The 24962-nt window shown below is 37.2% G+C and overlaps 1 protein-coding gene across 2 annotated transcripts in view; it reads right to left on the bottom strand.

Moving 5' to 3' along the window:
• Positions 1 to 24962, bottom strand: part of LOC145690138 (prostaglandin G/H synthase 2-like) — a 159941-nt gene that overhangs the window by 43704 nt on the left and 91275 nt on the right. For both annotated transcript variants that reach the window (XM_081764735.1, XM_081764736.1), the window contains exon 7: positions 7608 to 7941. In XM_081764735.1, coding sequence (XP_081620861.1) covers positions 7608 to 7941 — 334 coding nt within the window. The remainder of the gene's footprint in view (positions 1 to 7607; positions 7942 to 24962) is intronic.

The raw sequence follows: 24962 nt of genomic DNA, 5'->3' as shown, positions 1-24962 counted from the left end.
TAATACTGCTCTCATTAATTTAGTGATTGTAAAATGGAGAAAGTTTATATTGTGAGATTACCTTGATAAGGTAGAGGCAGAGCAATTTACAAACGGAATTCGGTTTTCTCCCACAAACTTTTATTATAAAAATCTTATTACATACAAATATAGCATAAGATTACACTAATTGTGATCCTAAGACCAAGTTCACTAACAAGTAGAGAGAGGGAAATTATATATCGAAGTGGAAGATGGTGTATACACCAATCGAAAGCACTAATGATGCCTGTTACGAAACTGTAATAAAAATTTTCCGAATGCATATACTGTGTGAGTTATGGGAATATACAGAGTGTCCAGAAAGTCGGTTGCCAGTCCTGTAAATCGAAAACGGTGAGACAGATGCCAAAACAGGAAAACGCGTGTTTGATCATTTTAAAAGTACAACGTTTCAAAGCAAAAAATGTTTTCCCAGGGCTACTAGCAGGGTCCCAGGCGGGGTTCAACTCAAAAATTGCAAATGGTAAGGGGGTCAACTAGCATATCGTTGGAAAGCTGTTGAGAAATGAAAGAAGAAGGAACAAGTCTCGGCTCTCTAAAATTAGCTTTGCAAAATGTCGGCCTGTCAAAATGTCAGCAAAAACGTCATTGTAAAGTCTATGGCCATCTCAAAAAATAAACCTGGAACGGTGAGACAGATGTGAAAACAGGAAAACACGTTTGTAATCATTTCAGAAGAATAATGATTGAAAGTAAAAATATTTGTCTCATTGTCCTGTGCAGGGTCACAGACGGGGTCCTACTCAAAATTTTCAAGTGGCAAGGGGGATCAAGTAGCATATTGTTGGAAAGCTGTTGGGAAATGAAAGAAGACGGAACCAGGGAGTAATCTACACCCCCCCAACACCCCCCTAACACCCCTCCAAATTTCTTTACACACACCCCTGGATGGAAAAGGAATACTTCCCCAAATCCAATTGTATCAATCAGTATCATATAGGTTATTTATTATATCAAGTTAAAAAAGATTTGGCGTTTAGGAAGGAAGGCAATATTCTTATTTATTTATTCCACTTCAAAATACGAAGCGACCTCGTTCTCATGTACGGCTTCGAGAACCACATGACCTCATTGTTTCGGGCGGTGTTTCGATCGAAACAATTGACAAAACAGACCGCTGATACCTACCCTCTGGGGTTCCGAGGTCGTTTCCGAGAAAAGAGATTAATGGACAGATGCAGATGACTGAAATTGGCAACGTCTTGAGCTGTCATTCACCTACCTCCTCCTCAATAAGGAAAAATGTGACAATATAGTAATAAGCCTATACCAGATTCAGTTGGTAAGTGCTACTCTGCAACAGGCTCGCAACCAGAGGAGGGCTAGAGAGGGCCTGGCCCTCCCTAAATTTTTCATGTCCCCTCCAGACCTCAATACAAAATGAACAATTTAGATATTTGTAAGAGAATTTTTAATGACTTGGCCCCTCCTATTATGTTCATGGCCCCCCAAAGCTCTGTAGCTGGTTTCGAGCCTGCTCTGCAAGTGATGTATCAACGGACGGACGTTAGAAGGGTGTAGTCAAAACGTTTTTAGAAATGAAGAGATCGATCGAAGTAAGAATTATATATATTTTAGACAAAGTCTAGTGTTATACAGGAACGCATTTGGCGCTACCTTAATTTTTTGTAAAGTATATTTTTATTCATGTAAATTCATTGAGCTGAACAGGGCTCGTAGCGAGTCACTTTTTTAAACTAAAATTTACTTTTCTTCAAGTGGTCTCTAAAAGTTATTTTTTTTTTCAAATTTGTCACTAAAAGTTACTTTTCTGAGAGGTAAAGTGACTTTTTCGTGTGATTTATGTTTTGCATTGGCAGCTTTCTAAGAAAAATATCATAAAAAACAAATGGAAAAAGGCAGAAACTTGTTACTCATTACTCTTCTGAAAGCTTCAATACTTGCTGTCACATGTAAAACAGTGAGCTTTATTCTCACTTCAGTTTTTATTCTTGCTAAAGCACAGTGGACGGTTGGTGGATGCTTAAGCTCTCAAGGTGCAGTTGAGACAGGGGCGGATCCAGGCCCGACTTCTGGGGGGGTTGTCATAATGCTACTTTTAAGGGCTCCAAACTCTGGGAGGGCGGTTGCCCCCTCTGGATCCGCTCCTGGGTTGAGAACCCTTCTGTGTCTATTCTTTCTTCTATCATAATAATCTTTTAGTTTTCTCTCGTAAGAGTTAACGCTCCGTTCAACGTTGTGTGTGTGTGTTTGTGGTTCATCATGTTCGTCTTGTGTTATGCTTCTTGTATGTTCTTCTTAAGAGTAGGTGATGAATTTGAAATTTCACGTTTTTGAGAACTATTAATGCGAAGTTAAATATAATGTCTGGGATGATGAAATTCGAAAATAGGCCAGAACTGGTTCCACTTTCTCAGAAGCTTTTTAAATCTGCTAAGTATGCTTACCGTAACCACAAAGCTTACTTTGAAAACCTAAGAAAGGAGGAAGCTCAAAAAGAAGAAGTAAAGAAGAAGCAAAACAACAAACAAAGAGAGAGGTGATGGAGAAATTGACAAAGAAAAAAGGGGCATGGTGAGATTTTGGTCACTTTTTCGCGTGCTTTTGACCATTTTTGGTCACTTTTCAACTATTTACAAGAGACCAGACCACTGTGAGCCCTGGGATTATTAAAATTAGGGTATATTAAAGAAGGCAAAACAGAAAGATACAAAATATTTGTAAGTTGAAAAACTGGATTTCTGGAAAACAACTAAATCAATGAATAATTTTATGAAAGATATTCAGAGCCAATAACGTAGCCAGGAAGGGGCAGAAACGGATATTAAGAGATCAAATAATATTACAAGACAACAATTAACGTTAACAACAGAGTTAGAATATTAAAATAATGAAATTGGAACTATGTACAGTATTAATTACTGAACGAGTGTGATTTCAGCATGGGACGAGGGAATTTTTTCCCAATTAATATTTTGAAAAAAAAATCACCCACTAAAATTTGCTGGGGGTGAATAAATTGAAATAATAGCAGAATTTTGCAAAATAATTACAATAATTCGTATGTAATCAATTCACATGTAATTAGTGGATAAAATAATGGAGGTTAATTCCTAATACAGTGAAACCTCTCTTAACGGACATCTCTCAATTGTGGACATCTTCATAAGAGGACAAACTTTCTTATTCTTCCATGCCATAAATATATGTGGTGTAGTGTTATGAGAGAGAACCCTTCTTTTTAGGGACACCTCTCATTTACGGACAAATAATCGGTTCCACCGATGTCCGTTTTACTTAGTTTACTTAGTTTACTTAGATTACTTAGTTTAATAATAATAATAAATGCTCAAATGTGTGAACTTACTTTATTGAACCTACCATTGCGAAGAGCCGATATTATTATTATTATTATTATTATTATTATTATTATTATTATTATTATTATTAGTAGTAGTAGTAGTAGTAGTAGTAGTAGTAGTAGTAGTAGTAGTAGTAGTAGTAGTAGTAGTAGTAGTAGTATTTTAATAGTTGCGTAACAAAATATACTGATTTCTTGTTTGAGTTTGAGCACACCCCTCCTTTTATTTTGAACACCCCCCCAAGTAAAAATTTCTGGCGTACTTACTGGACGGAACACGTCTCGGCGCTCTAAAATTACATTGGCTAAACGAACCAATATATGTTCCAGTAAAATAGTTTAGAATGATCGAACCCATGGTGTGATGACCATAGTATTTCATGTCACTGACCCTCCCCCCTTCACGAAATCCTGGCTACGTGCCTGGGAGGGGGCAACTTTAAAATTTCAAATAAAAACCTCTGATTTTTGTTGTAGATTCAGATTCTGTGACCAAAAATATGCAACTTTAACTGAAGTACTTTTTCGTTATCCTTCTAGATGGCGCTGTAATCGTAGAATATGAATATCATACCATGTCACTTGAAGTTGATAATAAACTAAATATCTTGAGACATACACTTGCAATTTACAAGAATACGAAATGCATGTCCAATAATTTTAAAAGATCTATTCAATTAACATAAAACGAAGTTGTCCTACCCTTCGGGGAGAAGGGGACAACTTTAAAATTTCAAATATAAACTTACTATTTTTTTGCAGGCTCGGATTCTGCGACCGAAAATACCCAACTTTTACTTTAGTACTTTTTGTTATCCTTCTAGATGGCACTGTAATCGCAAAAAATATCATCGTGCGTCACCTGAGGTTGATAAATGAAAAGCTAGTTCAAGAACAGGACATTCAATGTGATGTTTGTGCTAACATTTCCAAACAAATAAAGATACGAACACGTTTGTAATAATATTCTTCAAAATCTGAAATTTTTCTGTGAGATTGTTAATACTATGAAAGTTGATAAATTCCAGCTCTTCGCTGGGACATGAATATTTCAGTTATGTAACCGGACTCAGTATTAAAAAAGAATTAAGATATTCATTTTGTTATCGTTATGTAGATGTGTAATGATTTTATTTGAATATTGATAATGTGATTTTACCTTAGAAATGAAAGTGAAAGTGAATAGGTAAGATTGATCGGTAGATTTATTAAAGTTTAAGGGGATATTATAATTTTGTTGTTATAATTATGTAGGTAAGATTGATCGGTAGATTTATTAAAGTTTAAGGAGATATTATAATTTTGTTGTTATAATTATGTAGGTATGTACAATTACGATTTGATTTGAAACTTCATGTAATTTCATTTGAGAAATGAAAGTGTATGTGAACATGTAGTGAGCAAATGTGCTCTTGTAAAATCAGTGGAATAAATAACAGTTGACCAGAAGAAGACATACGTATGTGTCATTCCTATAGTATATTCTGTAAATACTTATGGTTGATAGTAAATTAAGGTGGAGCAACGTAAACGCCATTTGATATTGATAGTAGTAATCACTATTACAGAAAATCCCTGAACAGTCAAGCTCATGTCTTTCAACTGGTTTGTATTAGAGTTCTCAAAGTAAAGTTCTAACGCTCTCTTTACTTAAATAAGTAGATTGGTAAAGAAGTATGATTGGTCAACCTTTCTGAATGAGAAAGGATAGCTATTCTGATGATATGAGGATGGGGCGATATCCAAAGATCATATGCTGAAGTACAAGTAATATTTAACGAAACATTTCGTGATTCACACAAATTTCGTGATTTCGATATCTATGTCGAGCACACCGTAAGGCACGTCGAGGAAACAGGAACTAAAAAGGAACCGTAACATTCCTGGTCAACCAAAATAGGTGACAGCTGAAGACAAACAGGTTGATGTGGCAGTCATTTGTTGAAAACCCTCGCTTTAGCACTCTTAAAACTGCTTAACAACATGACATTAGTCACATGTCTGTGACAACAATGTTAAGTAAAACGAAATTCCATCCATGCAAAATTCATCTGATACATCAGCTCAATGAATATGACTGATCGCGGTGTAGAATTTTGTGAAGATATGATTAAACGGAGCAATGATGATCCTACTTTTCTTACCAGCATTGTGTTCTCTGATGAAGCCACATCCCACTTAATCGGACACACTAACAGACGTAATTGCAGATTTTTATTTGACAGCATTCTCATTGGTCTTTTGAAGCCCTACATACTGAAAATTTGAATATCTGGTTGGCAGTGCTAAATAATACAATAATTGGCTCCATTTTTGTTAATGACAATTTAACTTCTGAACTGTTTCGAAAACAAGTAGTTCCAGCAATCAGAGATACTACAAGATATTTTCGCCCATACATGGTTCTAGCAAAATGTGCAGTACCGCTCTACGATGTAAATGTGCTGCAATTTGTAACACGGAATTTCCTCAACGATGGATTGGCAGAAGGGGTGAGATTTTGTGGCCCGCTAGTTTCACTGATTTATCATCACTAGACTATTTTTCCTAGGGTTATTTAAAAACCCGTGTGTACCAAACAATGCCAATCACTTTAAATAATCTTCCTCAAAGGATTATTGATGAAGTTGCAGTTATTGAACCGGAAGTCGTTAGGAATGAAGTAATTGGCTTTTACCATCGAATTGGTCATCGTCAAATCGAGAAAGGTGCGCAGTTTGAGCATATTGCGAAACATCAGTTACACTTTGTTCATCTTCAAATCTCATAGACAACCAAAAAGTGAGAGGCAAGGGGATTCACGTTAATCAAGTCCTTCGGAAAGAACAAGAAGACAGTATGTGGCTTTTAAAGTTGATGTGTAGTTACGCATTTCGCCTCTAAGGCGACAGTAAATTAAGAAGGCAGGAAATTAGACAGGACAACGTTTTGTAACCTCGAATTTCATGTCAAACGGACTATAGTTAGTGTTCAACGAAATTAGGGTTATGTTAAAAACTAAGTGTATTAGCCACCTCTCCCTCACAAATTGCCTGAACTTTGAGAACGCATTCAAGAAGCAGTTGTATCTACTGACTCTAAGATGTTGGAAAGAGTATGTCAAGAATTAGATTATCAGATTTGTATGTGTCGAATTACAAACGACACACATATTGAGCATCTTTGACGTGGAACATAACACGTATCTGTTTAGAAACAAAATATTTTTTTCAGTTTTTCTCACATTTAGCATAAGCTGCATGCCAATTGTGACTAAGTAAATGTGAGTTGTTAATATTCGAAATCGGGAAGATCGTTTACAATAGCCTTGTATATCTATTAAGTTTCTTTGCACTTTATCCACGTTTTGTATATTTATTCTCCTATAACATCGTCATTTGTGCTTTTATGTGTCGGTGTGAAATATTAATTTTACTTACAGATGGGTCCGTGTCGCGTGATATTTAACGAGCGTGTTCGTCTACTTGACCTTTGTACTTCTACGGAAGATGTTTCTCCTTACAAAGAACAATAAGTTTCCTTTTAACATAGCAATGCTTTACCACGGTTGTATTAAAGCGTAAATGAGAGCAATTTCATTTTATGCTAGACCTTTTAAAAACATTGGACACGTATTTCGTTTTTTTTTTAAATTTCAAGTTAATTTCTCGAGATACTTAGTTTATCATCAGTCGCAGGTGGCATATGATGATATTTACTTTTTTGTAATGTCAGCGCAATCTAGGAAAAAAAAAACGAAAAAATACTTCATGTAAAAGTTGCGTATTTTTGGAACATCCAGATCTGCAATAAAAATAGGACATTTTCATTTGAAATTTGAAAGTTGCCTCCTCCTTCTCCTCTCCCTTAGGGAGGAGGCAACTTTATTTTATGTTAGTTGAATAAATCTTTTAAATCGTGATTTTTGAATCGCAAGTGTATTTCTCAAGATATTCCACTATCCCTACCTTTTTGTTACACACTGTATAATTAATCATGAATTGAATTCTAATTCTAATGATTGAAGTTTAGAAGAGTCGAACTAGTACTTTTGGTACATCTACCCGTTGCGAAATTTTACCCTACCATTATTCCACTTCTACCGATAAATGCGTAATCACGTAGGACGCTTAGCTTTTTTGTGGAGCACGCACGTATATTTGTGCCTCCTGTAAATTAACTTGCTCGATAATGATGAATGTAATGAATGATGTATTGGGACAAAATATTATTTAATTATAAAGTACGAAATTATCACACTCACCAATCACAATCATTTTTGCTGTCTGGTAAAGCTTTTCATCGGACCAATCAGGATATTCTTCTTGTAGTATGTCGCATACTCGATTGTGTTCCCTGATCCAGATTGTCGAGTACACAAAAAGCCCCGGCATCGAAGCAAACAATGGGTGTCCTAAAGCAAATTTTATTTTCTTGTTCCTCGATCGTGGGTATTTCATCTCAACTTGAGGAGCATCTTCTAGGCTAGGTGGGTACTCTTCTTCGTTTATAATCTGTGATTTCAGCTTTCCGTTCTTGAATGTCCTTAAAGCTGCTTGGGTAGCGCCATCTTTTCCGTAGATAGGCGAAAGATCTATCTAAAGAGCATTTAGTATCTAGTTAATATGTGCAAATAAAAGTATCAGAAAGAGAGGCATGGCAATAAATAGAACTAAGAATTTATAGTGTTGAAGAAAGGGAACAAGTACTTTTTTAAGTGTCCAAAGAGAAAAGCTACTACTTATCTCAAGTTATACGAGGGTTGTCACTGTTTGCTAAGCCTAAAGCGAGACACACTTTCGAGCAGGTGCAGATCACTGGTTCCTCAGACCCAAATGTGTACATGGAACAATTAAAAATAACTAGCTGAAACTGCGCTTTCTACACAGCGCATCATTCACATATGAGCACGACTCTCTTTGTCATTCCCCACAACATCTGCACATATCCCTTTTCAGACACAAGTGAAAGACGTCTTGATAAAAATCGGCAATGGGTACCGCAAAGGGGAGATTTTTTTAAGGTTATTTTTGCAATATCTCGCACCGTTTACAAGATTTGAGCCTACTTCCGGTTGGAGTTTCTAATTTATGTATGATCAGTGTTTTCTTTCTTCTTGCATGTAGTTGTAACAAGCAAATAGATTACACACACAATTAATTGTAATGTCAGTGATATATGGTGTTCATTGGGTAAAACACTCCAACAATAAAGATTCATCTTAGCCTGGAGAAATGGTTATCATTCGTTTCTCATTATCATTTGGGCATGAAACAAAAGCCTGAACCGTTCACCTCTGATGCGTGGGGTCCTAGATTCGATCCCAGCTCCCGCCAAGTGAACTTTGTGGTGCACAAACACCGTGTGCGTGGGTTTTCTCGGGATTCTCCACTTTCTTCATTCCACCATTTTATTCATTTCTCATAATCACAGTCTCCCTTTAGCAATCAAGGATTTTACATCAGCCTGCCGCAAACAGACTAATCTAACTGACCAAATTCCCAGCAGACAATCGTGGGATGAAAAACGTAAGATTTCATTTCAAAAGCCTGAGAAATATACTACACTTGTATACAATTATGTGATGTTGGAATGTATAACTCGTAAGATATGTGGCATTACTTTTTTAAAATTTCAACACTTCTAGTGTACACTCCGCACCTAAAAAATTGCGACAGCTAACGCCGTGTAGCTAGGTTACCCACTATACACCTTTTTAGCCCATAATCGTGTCTGGTAAAGAGACCCTCTCTATCTTCTCCTTTCCTCTCTCCCATACTAAAATCAGCTAACAACATGAGCGCAATTCTAATTTCAAACTACACATGTATTATTATCGATAAAATGAAAGAATAAAACCGAGACGAAACAAGGTTCACAAGTTAATGTAGGGAGAATCTTATACACACACAATAAAAATCTAAACCAATGGATGTCTATTATACAGAAATGAGGCAGAGAGAGAGAGAGAGAAGAAGAAGAAGAAGAAGAAAAGGGAGAACAGATAAAGTGTTGTGAGAAAGAGAGAGGGGGAGGAGAGAAAGATGCAAAGACAGGATTGGGAAATGTCAAGAAAGAAAGAAAGACAGACAGACAGGTAGAGGAAGAGACGGATATAAATATAAAACATATTTATCATTACAGAACTGTTAAAGAACTTACAAGATATCACTAGCGAGAATTCGAGTAAACAGTGTGTGCGTTCTTCATCATATACTGTAATGAGAAGTATGTTTTATATTTATATCCGTCTCTTCCTCTATCTGCATTTATTTTTCCGTCTCTCTCTCTCTCTCTCTCTCTCTCTCTCTCTCTGTGTGTGTGTGTGTGTGTGTGTGTGTGTCTTTCTTAACGTTTCCCTATCCTGTCTTTGGATCTTTCTCTTCTCCCTCTCTCTCTCTCTCATACACACATTTTATATGCGTGTGCGTGTTCCAGAGTTAAAACGGTGCAAGAGCCCGATCGACCCGGTCTGCAAAATCTAATTAACTGGGAACTTCGGCGTCGTGTTTTTCGTGCTCTGGGGATAACATCTCCATTCTTGGTCATCTCTGAAAGAAATACTGTTTAAACGCAAGGGAATAAGTAAAATCTCTTTTTATCCTCTGGGTTACCGAGTCGCAATCGAATCACCGGGTCACTACGGGTTCGAATCCTCGACCCAGTGGTGGTCCATAAGCCAACCAACATCATCCGACTAACGCGATGACCCGTTTATGCTCTAGCGTGTTTATTTTATCTGTGCGAATTACGTTATATCCGCAATAGATTAAATCGACACTGGATGTTCGGAACAGATAAATCTCCGGAGAAGACTAGAAAGTGGTCCCCTCTTTGGTTATTTGAAAACAGGAATTTATTTATACTAGTTTGACACAAAATTTGTTTCGATCCTATAATTCAATGTATTTTATTCATGTTTGAAATTTGAACCATGCAAGGTCTGCTACATTTATAAGGGACATTCAATTTTCCGTTTGAATATTTCTAACTTTTCATTATGATACAATTTGTACTTTTAGTATATAGTATTTTTGATAGAAATTTAGCAGTAAAATAGCACTCATTCATTTTTTTCTTTCTTTCTTTTTCTTTTCATTTTTCTTTCTGTTCAGCTTGCATTAGCAGTTTGAAATGAAAGATATGACCTATGCTACTTACTAGGTTTATTAGAACATATTTTGGATCAATACGTCCAATTAATACTACCAATTTGCAAGCGAACAACAAGGGAAAAGAGCATGTGTGCTAAACTTTTGACATTATCCTACATGTGTCTCGGAGATCTAGAGTTCTACTGGAAATTGAGTATGCTAATTTTCTTGAAAGTGACTTAATGAATGTTTCAAGCATCCTCTATATATTCGAATAGTCCTGAAAAAGTATATAAAAAGAAACGTTACTTCTATATTACTGTCGGATTTTTGGAAACGGAACTTCATAATGTTAGATTATTTTCTTACTACGTTTAAATTCCACATTTTTTATCTGTTCTCCCCTTTCTTTTAGTTCTTCCCTCTCTCTCTCTCTCTCTCTCTCTCTCTCTCTCTCTCTCTCTCTCTCTGCCTCATTTCTGTGTAATAGTCATACATTGGTTTAAATTTTTATTGTGTGTGTTTAACTCTATTCCTACATCTTATGAATCATGTTTCGCCTCGGTTTTATTCTTTCATTTTATCGATACTAATACATGTATAGTTTGAAATTAGAATTGCGCTCATGTTGTTAGCTGATTTTAGTATGGGAGAGAGGAAAGGAGATAGAGGGGTCTCTCTTTACCAGACACGATTATGGGCTAAAAAAAGGTGTATGTTGGGTGGTCTAGCAGCACGGCGTTAGCTGTCACAATTCTTTAGATGTGAAGTGTACCACTAAAAAATACGGACCATTTCTAGCACTTTTGGTTTTCAAGATCTCATTGCCGAAAGATTGGAGACAAACATATAAACTTTTCTTTGGAAACAAACATATAAACTTAGCATTTTAATATGTAGATAGAAAGGAAGGAAGTATGAAAGAATGGATGGAAAGTACATGTCCCTTATCAGACACAAGTGAAAGACGTCTTGATAAAAATCAGCAAAGGGGTATCATAAAAGGGATTTTTTTCGATTATTTGCTCTGTCGCTCCCTCTCCCTCATGATTTCGAATCCGGATCTTACCTCGAAGTTCGTCTTTTTTAAATCGTACTATTGAAGTTTTGTACGCAGAATCAACACAAGCCACTACTATTACATACAATGAATGCTAAAAAGAAACTACATAATGAAATCGTGTTTATAGAATTTCATTTAACATTGCATTTATTTATATTATTTTTATGTAAAATTTACCATATTTTAGGTTTATTTTGTCCTGTCGCCTGCAAGCTAAAATCCATTTCTGGAGACATTCCCCCTGTTCTTGAGGAAATCTAAACTATTTTATATTAGTTCCCTTACTTTTTCTGTAGTAATTACTACAGCCATACACTGCACAGTTAGGCATTATCGATATCACTTAACAGACTAAAGTAACAAAGAATTTCCACTTATCACTTCCACCTGCGCCTTTTCCCATTGTTCCTTGCAACCCAGATGATGTCCCAGCTACGACAGCGCTTCAGGCGACATGCGCATGCAACCACCATGCATGGTCTTTCCACCATGCCCTTAATTACACTGGTCGGCAAAATGAAACATTTTTCGCTCCCACGAACGAAAATAGGTGATTCCTATAGGTTTCGAGCTCCTGAGTTCGAATTCGTAACCCGTTTTTCTCCAGGACATACCAGTTTTCAAGGAGGAGGGGGATGTTTCAATATCCGCCCAAAGATGCTACTCTCCACCCATAATAATTTGCACGTTATAATTTAAATATCAATATAAATTATGCAAGTAAAATTACATAAAAAGTTAAAGTTTAACACTTACGTGTCACTTGGTTTTGCTACTCCTCTTGTAATTACTACAGGATGTCTCGCGTGTCACATTCCAACAGAAGTCTGCCAAAATATTCACACTCCATTTACCACTGTTAACGCCTCTACATGGTAGCTATTTGCTGGTGAAACCTTTCCCCGTGTTCGTCAGAGACCTCTTCTAAGTTGTATACACGACTCCAAATGTGCATTACCACCTGCAATTCTCCCTTTCCTGCAATAGCAGGCAACCCAAAAAGCTCAGCGCTTGGGTTGGTTGCACATTCGAAAGGCGTTGGACCAAACCTCAATTTTGTTACAAATATATCAGTGTGGCAAACTGCAAATAAGAGAATAAAATAAATTGTTAAGACTTACCATTTTATTATCGTGATGGCAATGGATGACATAAAAGTTACAAAATCATCTTACCTAAATAGTTCAAACAAGGTGAATGGTAAGAAACACACATAAGAGGAAAGCAGTTTCTTTCCTTTTCCAAAAGAAAATCTCGTAAAAAAGAAAAAGATTATATAATGTAAAGATTTAATATAAAACCCTAACACCCCAAAACAAACATCCACACGACACAGAAAGAGAGAGAAACACAGAATAAGGAACACCAATGGCTTAGCTGACTAGCGGGACTCTCATACAAGATAAAGAGATGGGACCCTAGTTGTAAACCTAATTGTTATAATAATAATAATAATAATAATAATTATTATTATTATTATTATTATAATTATTATTATTATTATTATTATTATTATTATTATTATTATTAAAAATCGTCTACTTTTCCAATCTCTGACCTACCTAAGAGCATGTCTGTATATAGCGGTCATGTGAGTACCTTTTGTCAATGAGTGGCTCTAAAGGTAAAAGGGATGCAAATCTCTAAGAGAGAGGAACAAAAAACTTTCTTATGATAAATTCTAGGGGAAAGTTCGAGGAATTGCTTTTGACAGGTGCTTTCTTGTTTTTCGGGGACAGAAAATTGTATCGGCTAAGAAATTACAGTATATAATATAGCAAATTTGCAAGTGTATTTATTTACAATGCAATTTGAGGTAATAAAGAAATTGAAGACTTCAGGACAAACGACTTGTCAAGTCCAAATAGTGAAACTATAAAGGAGATAGCTTCACAAGGATTTCTATTCATCTGATTTTCTTCAAACTTGGCACATATATACTAGACCGAAAATAAATGCACACATGTCTTTTTTTGTTTCTTTCGGAGAACAGGTTAAAGGAGGCAAAGGGTCCCTTTTAAAAAAGGGTGCCTTTGATTTAAAAGGACCAAATTAAAGGAACGATACTCTGCCGATGCAAAGATGGCTTCAAAGTACAAAATACGGGTTTTGAAGTTTTTTACAGAGATGCTCCTTCGAAATGAGAAAGGACTCCGAACATTCTTTATGGAAATTGGATTTCGGTGGAATTGCTTGGAACCGTGTTAGGTTGTAGATATTATGTTCCTGAGAAAAAGTCTCAATGGACACAACCAAAAATCGTTGGCCGTTTGGCCACCATGAGGCCACTTTCTTAAAAAAAGCAGAAGAAAACGACATTCGAGATTTTGGACAAAAATACTAAAACCGTGATATTGTAGATATTGTGATTCCGAAAAGGTCCTAATGGCCATAACCACCAAACACTGATATTTGGTCACTAAAGGGCTACTTTTTTGAAAACAGCCAAACATAGTGATATTCTGGATTTCAATGAAAATCAGTAAAACTGTGATGGGTTGTAGATGTTGTGATCCTGAGAAAAAGTCTCAATAAGCACAACCACCAATCACTGACCGTTTGGTAACTACAGAGCCACATTTTTGCCAACAGCAGAACTTAACGTTATTTTGGATTTCATAGCAATTACTTGAAACGGTGATATGTTGTAGATATTGTGATTCTGGGAAAAGGTCTTAATGAGCACAACCACTAATCACTGATCGTTTGGCCACTACGAGGCCACTGTTCTGAAAGTAACCGAAGATGGCGATGTTCTTGATTTCGGTAAAAATATCTAAAACTGTGATATGTTGTAGATATTGAGATTCTGAGAAAAGGTCTTAATGGGCACAAACACTAATCAATGACCGTTTGGCCACAACGAGGCCACTATCTTGAAAGTAACCGAAGATGGCCATGTTCTGGATTTCGGTAAAATCACTGAAACTGTGATATTTTGTGGATATTGTGATTCTGAGAAAAGGTCTTAATGAGCACAACCACTAATCACTGATCGTTTGGCCACCACGAGGCCACTATTTTGAAAGCAACCGAAGATAGCCACTTTCTGTATTTCGGAAAAATGACTGAAACTGTGATATGTTGTAGATGTGGTAATTCTGAGAAAAGGTCTTAATGGGCACAAACACTAATCAATGACCGTTTAGCCACAACGAGGCCACTTTCTTGAAAGTAACCGAAGATGGCCATGTTCTGGATTTCGGTAAAAATGACTGAAACTGTGAAATGTTGTAGATGTGGTGATTCTAAGAAAAGGTCTTAATAGGCACAACCATTAGTCACTGACCTTTGGCCACAACCAGGCCACTTTCTTGAAAGTAACCGAAAATATTGATGGCCTGTATTTCGGTAAAATTGACTGAATTTGCGATATGTTGTAACCATTGTGATTGTGAGAAAAAGTCTTAATGGGCACAGCCAATAATCACTGGCCGTTTGGACACTACGAGGGCACTATTTTGAAAGTAACGGAACATGGTGATGTTCTGGATTTCGGTAAAAATGACTGAAACTGTGATATGTTGTAGATGTGGTGATTCTGAGAAAATGTCCTAATGGGCACAACCAATAATTACTGAGCGTTTGGCCACTACAGGGCCACGGTGATGTTCTGGATTTCGGTAAAAATGACTGAAACTGTGATATCTTGTAGATCTTCTGATTCCGAGAAAAGGTCTCAATGGGCACACCCACTAATCACTGACCGTTTGGCAACAACCAAGGCACTTTCTTGAAAGTAACCGAAGATGGTGATGTTCTGGATTTCGGTAAAAATTACTGAAACTGTGATATGTTGTAGATCTTGTGATTCTGAGAAAATGTCCTAATGGGCACAACCAATAAATACTGAGCGTTTGGCCATTACCGGGCCACTTTCTTGAAAGTAACGGAACATGGTGATGTTCTTGATTTCGATAGAAATGACTGAAACTGTGATATATTGTAGATATTATGATTCTGAGAAAGTGTCCTAATGAGCACAACCAATAAATACTGAGCGTTTGGCCATTACAGGGCCACTTTTTCTAAAGTAACGGAACATGGTGATGTTCTGGATTTAGGTAAAAATGACTGAAACTTTGATATGTTATAGATCTTGTGATTCCACGAAAAGGTCTCCATGGGCACACAAACTAATCACTGACCTTTGGGCACAACCAGGCCACTTTCTTGAAAGTAACCGAAGATGGTGATGTTCTGGATTTAGGGAAAAATAACTGAAACTGTGATATGTTGTAGATCTTGTGATTCTGAGAAAAGGACACAACCACTAATCACTGACCGTTTGGCCACTACAGGGCCACTTTTTGGAAATTAATCCAAAATATTGATTTTCTGGATTTCATTAAAAATGACTGAAACTGTGATATGTTGTAGATATTGTGATTCTAAGAAAATGTCCTAATGGGCACAACCAATAATTACTGACCATTTGGCCACTACCGGGCCACTTTCTAAAAATAACGGAACATAGTGATGTTCTGGATTTCGATAGAAATGACTGAAACTGTGATATGTTGTAGATCTTAAGATTCCGAGAAAAAGTCTCAATGGTCACACATTAGAGACCTGCACGGGCCGAATTTTTCGGCCCGAGCCCAATCCAGCCCGAAGGTACCTAGGCCCGGCCCAGCCCGGGCCCGAAAAGTTTTGGAGATTTTCGGCCCGAGCCCGGCCCGGCCCGATAAGTTTTTCAAAATTCTTGGCCCAAGCCCGGCCCGGGCCCGATAATTTTTTTATTTTTTGGCCCGACCCCGGCCCGATAATTTAAAAAAAAATAGCTCGAGCCCGAATCTTTCTCAAAATTTAGTACTAAATTTGACCTAACCCTCAGAAACTTTCTAAACTCTGGTTCACAACCTGACGCTTGCCTCCCGAACGGTACCATTGCCTCCTAGAACTTTGCCTGTCATCGAGAGAACAAAAACTCCATTCCCTGTAACAAAAATATAACTTAATTGATTTTTAGCATAAAGTGAAGATGGCAATATTGTTTAGCGACAGGCAAAACATTCCCACCCCTTCTTTTTATATTTTGAGTTCAGTGAAGGTCAAGGTAGAGCTCAATTTACCGCATAATGCCTGCAATCCTCTATAGTGAAAGTGGAGCCGCTAAGCAACACAAACTGTAAATAGCTAATGTATTCTTTGTAACATTTTCACGGACACACTTCTTCAATGTTTGGCTTTATTCCAATTATCGTTTAACGAAAGTCAATAATTATTAAAGAATTGCAATTGATCGGCCCCAGCCCGGCCCGGCCTGAAGAGAAATCAGTGTCGGCCAGCCCAAGCCCGGCCCGGCCCAAAGAAATAACAGTGTCGGCCCGCCCAAGCCTGGCCCGCGGGCCGGGCCGGGCTTCGGGCCTCGGGCCAGGCCCGGCCCGTGCAGGTCTCTATCACACATACTACTCAGTTTCCGTTTGGCCATTACAGGCCACTATCTTGAAAGTAACCGAAAATGTTGATGTCCTGGATTTCGGTAAAAATGACTGAAACTGCGATATGTTGTAGATTGCTGATTCTGAGGGAAGGTCCTAATAGGCACAACCACTAATTGCTGACCATTGGCCAGAAGCAGGCCGCTTTCTTGAAAGAACCGAAAATTTTGATGGCCTGGATTTCGGTAAAAATGACTGAAACTGTGATATGTTGTAGATATTGTGATTCTGAGAAAATGTCCTAATGGGTACAGCCAATAATCACTGGCCGTTTGGACACTACGAGACCACATTTTTGAAAGTAAGCTAAAATGATGTTCTGGAATTAGGTAAAATGACTAAAACTGTGAGATGTTGTAGATATTGTGATTCTGAGAAAATGTCCTAATGGGAACAACCAAAAAATTACTGACCGTTTAGCCACAACCAGGCCAATTGAAAGTAACCAAAGATGGTGACATTCTAGATTTCGGTAAAAATGACTGAAACTGTGATATGTTGTAGATATTGTGATTCTGAGAAAAGGATTTAATAGGCACAACCACTACTCACTGACTGTTTCGCCACTACAGGGCCAATTTTGGAAAGTAATCGAAAATGTTGATTTTCTGGATTTCGGTAAAAATGACTGAAACTGTGATATGTTGCAGATATTGTGATCCTGAGAAAAGGATTTAATAGGCACAACCACTAATCACTGATCGTTTCGATACTACAGGGCCACTTTTTTTGAAAGTAACGGAACATGGTGATGTTCTGGATTTCTTAAAAAAATAACTGAAACTGTGATATGTTGTAGATCTTGAGATTCCGAGAAAAGGTCTCAATGGGCACACCCACTAATCACTGACCGTTTGGCCACAACCAGGCCACTTTCTTGAAAGTAAGCGAGGATGGTGATGTTCTGGATTTCGGTAAAAAATGACTGAAACTGTGATATGTTGTAGATCTTTAATTCTGAGAAAATGGTACAACACCTAATCAGTAACCGTTTGGCCACTACAGAGCCACTTTTTGGATAGTAATCGAAAATGTTGATGTTCTGGATTTCGGTAAAAATGACTGGAACTGTGATATGTTGTAGATCTTGTGATTCCGAGAAAAGGTCTGAATGGGCATACCCACTAATCACGGACAGTTTGGCCATTACAGGGGCACTTTTTTAAAGTAACGGAACATGGTGATGTTCTGGATTTAGGTACAAATGACTGAAAAATATGTTTTAGATCTTGTAAGGTCTCCATGGGCGCACAAACTTATCACTGACCTTTGGCCACAACCAGGCCACTTTCTTGAAAGTAATCGAAGATGATGTTCTGGATTTCGAAAAAATAAAACTGTGATATGTTGTAGATCTTGTGATTCTGAGAAAAGGGCACAACCACTAATCACTCAACGTTTGGCCACTACAGGGCCACTTTTTGGAAAGTAATCGAATATGTTGATTTTCTGGATTTCGGTAAAAATGACTGAAACTGTGATATGTTGTAGATATTGTGATTCTGAGAAAATGTCCTAATGGGCACAACTAATAATTACTGACCGTTTGGCCACTACCGGGCCACTTTCTTGAAAGTAACGGAACATGGTGATTTTCTGGATTTCGACAGAAGTGTCTGAAACTGTGATATGTTGTAAATCTTGTGATTCCGAGAAAAGGTCTTAATGGGCACACACACTAATCAATTTCCGTTTGGCCATTACAGGCCACTTTCTTGAAAGTAACCGAAAATGTTAATGTCCTGGATTTCAGTAGAAATGACTGAAACTGTGATATGTTGTAGATATTGTGATTCTGAGAGAAAGTCTTAATGGGCACAGCCAATAATCACTGGCCGTTTGGATACTACGAGATGACTTTTTTGAAAGTAAGCTAAAATGGTGATGTTCTGCATTTAGGTAAAATTACTGAAACTGTGATATGTTGTAGATATTGTGATTCTGAGAAAATGTCCTAATGGGTACAACCAATAATTACTGACCATTTGGCCACAACCAGGCAACTTGAAAGTAACCAAAGATGATGATATTCTGGATTTCGGTAAAAATGACTGAAACTGTGATATGTTGTAGATATTGTGATTCTGAGAAAAGGATTTAATAGGCACAACCACTACTCACTGACCGTTTCGCCACTACAGGGCCAATTTTGGAAAGTAATCGAAAATGTTGATGTTCTAGATTTCGGTAAAAATGACTGAAATAATGGAGTGTCAGTGGGTCAATTGGATTAAGATTTTTAAGTGGGTTGTGGGTCAACAGGATATGACTCACTGCGACACACAACCTACCGTGACCCACTTTGACCAAACAATCCGTTCTGACCCACGCTGACCCACCGAGCTACTGTGACTCACCAACCCATTCTGCTCAGTGCATTGTAGACAGCTTCTTCTGAGCACTGGTGAAGTTGTCTACGTTTTACTTTCAAGGCCTTCTTTTTTCTTCTTTTTCATTTGTTTCTATTGAAGAAAGAACTTCAGGCACTCTTGCAGAACTTTAGGAAATTGATCATATTTGCAATTGTAATAATAGCAATAGGACTTACTTCTTTACTTTTCAGACACAGCCTAAGAATTTTTAGAGGAGCTAACTACTTGTTTTATTTTGAATCACCTATAATGTATGAATTATTATATAAAAATTTAATATAACCATGTATGTGTGATCATCAACATCAAAGTCAACTGAAATTACATTTGGCATATACATAGTTAAACCCTAATCTCAATATCATTTTTTAAAACTCCCTTTTGTTGGGGGGGGGGCATTTTCTTTATATAGGATTGATTTCTAAAAATAATCGAAAACGATCGATATTAGTTGACTGCCTAATATTGATATTAGGCAGTCCTTGATATGAACCACCGTGACTGCCATGATATAAATTTAACTTCAACTGCTTCTTCAATGTTCTTCTTCTTTTTAGTTTTTACTTTCTATGGCTAGAGTCGAGGGTGAAAAAAAATATGCTGTTCAGAAAATGCTGTTTACAATGCAGTGAGCAGAGTGGGTCATGGTGGGTGATGGGTCGCAGTGGGTCATGGTGGGTGGTGGGTCACATGCTGTTGACCCACGTCCCACTCAGAAAACTCGACCCACCGACCCACTGACCCACTCCAACTCTGGTTAACGTTTCGGCGTCTGGAGTAAACAAGTTTTTCTCTTTCTCTTTCTCTCTCTTTTTTCTTTCAAAATATATTTTTATATGTTCATATTTATTATTATTATTAATTACTTTCTTGTATTTTTTCCTACATTATCTTAGATTAGTGACCGCAGTTTAGGATAGATTATGTAAAGTCAAATACGGTTATGTATGTTTACATTTTCGTTTCTTTCTTTCAAAATGCACTCCTATTTGTTCACGTAGTCCAAACGTAGGCATACACCTCTGTATTGATCAACTATAACATTCTAGTGTATGAGTTTATTTGCTTCAGCTCTTCTGAGCTTAAGATGTAAGTAAAACATATTAAGAACAAATAATAAAGAAACTAAGTCTACCTGATGGATAAAAATAAGAAATTATATAAAATGCAATGAGCTGATCAGTACGGTACTGTATACGTACTTTTGGGCCACCCTGTATATTATTAATAATTTATTTCTTGCATTTAATAATAACTACCTGAAAATAACCACTTTTCGCATGGGTCAGATAAAATATCTATGTAAACAAACTGAACAACGAAACGAAAATATATCGGTAATTTTCTACTACTTTTACATATCGCGGGAAATGCCCCTTGAGACCCCCTGGTTCAAAATTTAAAAAGAACGCCTCTGGCTCTCAAGCGATGGGAGCTGTATTTAGAATTCAACGCCTCTGGAAGAATCACCATTCATCTCAGCGACCGTGAAAACTAAGGATTTGATACTAATATAGGTCATTTTGGATTATTTTTACGTGTTTCTGTACATCTCCCCCTCCCGGTGACCCCGGCCCGCACGCAATGGTAGCTGATTTTGAAAGTCATCGCTAATTGAAGTGTCACCATTGATCTCACTGACCGTGAAAACTATGAATTCGACACAAATATCGGCAATTTTCCAATATTATTACATGTCTCGGTAAACGTCCCCCTCCCCTGAGACCCCTGGTTCGATTTTTTAAAATAAAAACCACTTGGTCCTGGTCTGGGGCCTGGACAAAAGTATCCTTTATTAAAATTTAGTAACTTTTTGTCAACTCGTCTGATCCCCAGGCCGCACACAGACAGACACACAAGCAAACTCGAACAGATAGAACAAACAGCGTTCTTTCGCATAGAATGTTGTTGCTTCCACCCAGCCTAAGTGCCGGAGGGCTTCTTTTATACGTAAACACGTCTATTGAATCTGCCTCTTCTATCGAAGTAATGGGTCGCGTGTAGTGCTAGTGTTAGCTATTTTGTTGTTATTGACCTTGAAGAACTAACAAATGGTTTCACATCAAGTCACAAGTCGCTTTGGTCCGTGAAGTTGATATACAGTAGAAATGACCTATGCATTACTCACCCGTTGTGAAATAGAAATATTATGTTGGTTTTATCTGAACACCCACAAATCTGTTATAGCAAGAGGCCTTTCCACAACTACTTCCAATCTAGATTAAATTTCACGGTTAACTTTTTGAATCATACACAAGAGTATCATTGATATGTTAGTGTTAATAATATTTATGGAACCAAAGACAGGTTTTAAACTACCAAACTGTGCTGTGCATAAAGTCGGAAATCTTATAGAGTGGTTTCATCCGTGTGTCTGTTGACAGATACCAAAGCAAAGACAGACCAAAGTGATATAGAGACAGGGGCGGATCCTAGGGGGGGCGATCGGGGCGATCGCCCCCCCCAGAAGAGGAAACTTTCTTATTTTTTATATATAAATAAAATCCATCCCAGAGTTTGGAACCCTTAAAAGTAGCATTATGACAACCCACCTCCCCCCCAGAAGTCGGTCCTGGATCCGCCCCTGTATAGAGAAATGGTTTTCTGCTATTGATTCTTCATCCAATGAATAGAATAGGTTCCATCTCATCCGTTAACTTTATATTGAACCCAGAAGTGGTTCTAATTAGCAATTTCCGGTTCTAACATTTAACCCATAGATGAAAACGGTAACATACATGAAAACGTTTTTTTTTTTTTTTTTTTTTTTGTAAACGATTGCGCGTGTATAGGCAACATATCATGGTCATTCACAATCTCTACTAAAATTGAAAATGGTTTAAATTTATTATTACTTCCGGTTTCAACAACAGTTTCAACTTTCATCGTCATAGCATAAAACGGTAACATAGCGAGAACTGATTTTTGAAAACGAGTTATCATCTAGAGTCAACATCATGGGTACACAAAATATTCTACCGAAATTATAAATGGTTGAAATTTACTATTACTTCCGGTTTCAATTTCCAATTTCCGCCTAATAGAAATAGTAAATGCTTCAAGATGTGGTCTTTTGCAATTAATTCAGTATCCAAAGAATATATTTTATTTCCTCCGTTAACCTTCTACTCAAACCGGAATTGCTTCAAATTAGCCATTTCCGATTTCGACGTTTGTCGATATATAAAGAAAATGATAACGGATAGTGAGAAGTGATTTCTGCAAACGATTTAGAGTCTAAAGACAAATGTCTACAATACTAAATTAGGCTGTAGTTAGAATTTATTATAACTTCTGGTTTCAATAACGGTTTCAACGTTTATCGCTATAGAATGAAAACGGCAGCAGATAGCTAGAAACAGTTTTAAGCAAACGATTCAGCCTCTCAACAAACATATCGTTACTATCCATTAACTCTACTAAAACTGGAAATTTAAATTTACTAGTACTTCCTGTTCCAATACTGATTTCCGTAGAGCAAAAATGGTAAAAGATATTAAAAAGTCGCTTTTTGCAATCGATTCATTGTCTCAAGAATAGCCTCCTCCATTTCCGTGGCAGCTTTGATCAAAGCAGAATTTGTTAAAATTAGTCATATTATGTTCGAACGTTCCTCGCCATAGAGCAAAAACAGTAACAGATAGAACATTTTTGTCCAAACGATTTACCGTCTCTAGGCAACATACCATAATTATTGTCAACACCCTACCGGAACAGGAAGTGGTTCAAATTAACTATTACTTCCTATCTCAATTCTTTTTTCCATAGATCAAAACAATAGGAGATATCAGGATAAGTCTTTTTTTTTTATGATCAACAGGAAGTGGTTCCAATTAACTATCATTTCCTATTTGAATTCTTGTTTCCAGGAATCAAAACAATAGGAGATATCAAGATACGGCTTTTTTAAATATATCAGAGTCGTAAGGAAATGTTCCTCCAAGAATTCAGCATCCCAAGAATACTTTCCACCAATTCCTATTCAAAAAAGAAGTAGCTGAAGTTAGCCAAGCTCGGTTTCAACGTGTATTGCTACATTTTTAATCTATGACGAAGAGTTCCAACTTGTTGCATATATTAGAGGAGTTACCAGTACCAATACCAAACTAAAAGAAGTGAGTATCGTTTCACAGTATGAAACGAAGATTTCCAAACAATATGAATTCAATAGTGAAACTTGAAGTAGTGTTATCATCTGTCGCAAAAGAAAATGTACGTTTTTCGCGGGATAGTATGTTTCTATCACCTCTCGATTTAATTAAATGTTTTAAAGGACCAATCCCTAACCATAAATCGATAAACGTATTACCTCTCGTTTTGCAGCTCAGACAAGATACGATAGAAATATCGTAAACCTTAATAGAAAGACAAAACAGCTACGTTATTTTACAAGCTTGAAACTTACGAATATTAGCAGTATATATTTACAGAGTAGGGAGTTTCTGCTACGTTATTCCGTAGTTCATTGGATCCGTACAGAACTACCACCCAGATGCTATGTGAGCTTTGTGGTGGACAAATACCGTGTGCGTGGGAGTTTCCGGGGTGGTCTCGCTTCCTCCCACTGTTTTCATTCCACCAATTCATCCCATCATCATCCATACAGCCTGAGCCGTAATTACCTAAAGAACGTATGACAAAGTCAAGTACTTGACCTACTAAGTAGAATTTGGTACGCTACCTTTAGACTACGGAGGCCAAAACCGTGAACTGGCGTGCTCATAAGATCAGTGCAATTTGTAGTTATGTTCAATTAGCAAGTCAAATACCAAATGATGTTACATGTTCCTGTATTCTTTATATCATAGTATGATACTACAAATATAACAAAATATTATGATAAAATAAATAACCAAGACACCAGGGCGGATTAGGTGTTCCTGGAACGGTGGCTCAGTGATTGAGCGTTCACCACTGGTGGATGGGGTCCCTGGTTCGATCCCAGGTCTCGCCAAATGAAATTTGTGGTGGACAAACACCGTGTGTGGGGGTTCTCGACGTTCTCCTGTTTCCTCCCACTTTATTAATTCCACCATTTCATTTCATTTATTCCACCATCATCACCGTCTCCTTTAGCCTAGCCGGCATACTTGTGGGACGTAAAACTCAAAGATTTCATTTGCATTGTTTTGTTTTCGTATTACTAGTAATAGCAGTAGTGGTATTCGCTGTCGTATTAGTATAGTAATAAGTAGTAGCAGTAGTTGTAATAGTAACAGTAGTAGCAGTGGCGGCAATAGTGGAATTAGCACTAGCATTCGTAATCGCAATAGTAATAATAGTATTAGCAGTAGTAGTTGTAGTATTAGTATCACATACGGTGTAGAAGTTTTACATATCTTCTCTGTTACTTGTAATGCATTAATGAGTATAGTATAAGACTTTTACGTCCATGAGCTGTATTATTGTATAATAAACATGGCTGGACAGAGCAAGCACAAATAACAAATAGACAGACAGTATAGAGATATAGAAAACAAACCTTGGGTAACTTTTCTCACGATTTTCCTATTTGAGAAGGACAAATAGACAGTGCAATATTATGACGACATATTTCTCATTTTCCATTACATATTGAAGGATTGACTGGATTTATCAACTTGGTTGTTCTCAGGCCGGTTACGCCCGGCCCGTTTAGAGCCCGGC

The sequence above is a fragment of the Thermobia domestica genome, chromosome 7 (assembly GCF_964235325.1).
Source record: "Thermobia domestica chromosome 7, izTheDome1.hap1.1, whole genome shotgun sequence".
NCBI classification, from domain to species: Eukaryota; Metazoa; Arthropoda; class Insecta; order Zygentoma; family Lepismatidae; genus Thermobia; species Thermobia domestica.
Note: the sequence above shows the minus strand (reverse complement) of the source record. Positions and strands in the feature narration are given on the sequence as shown.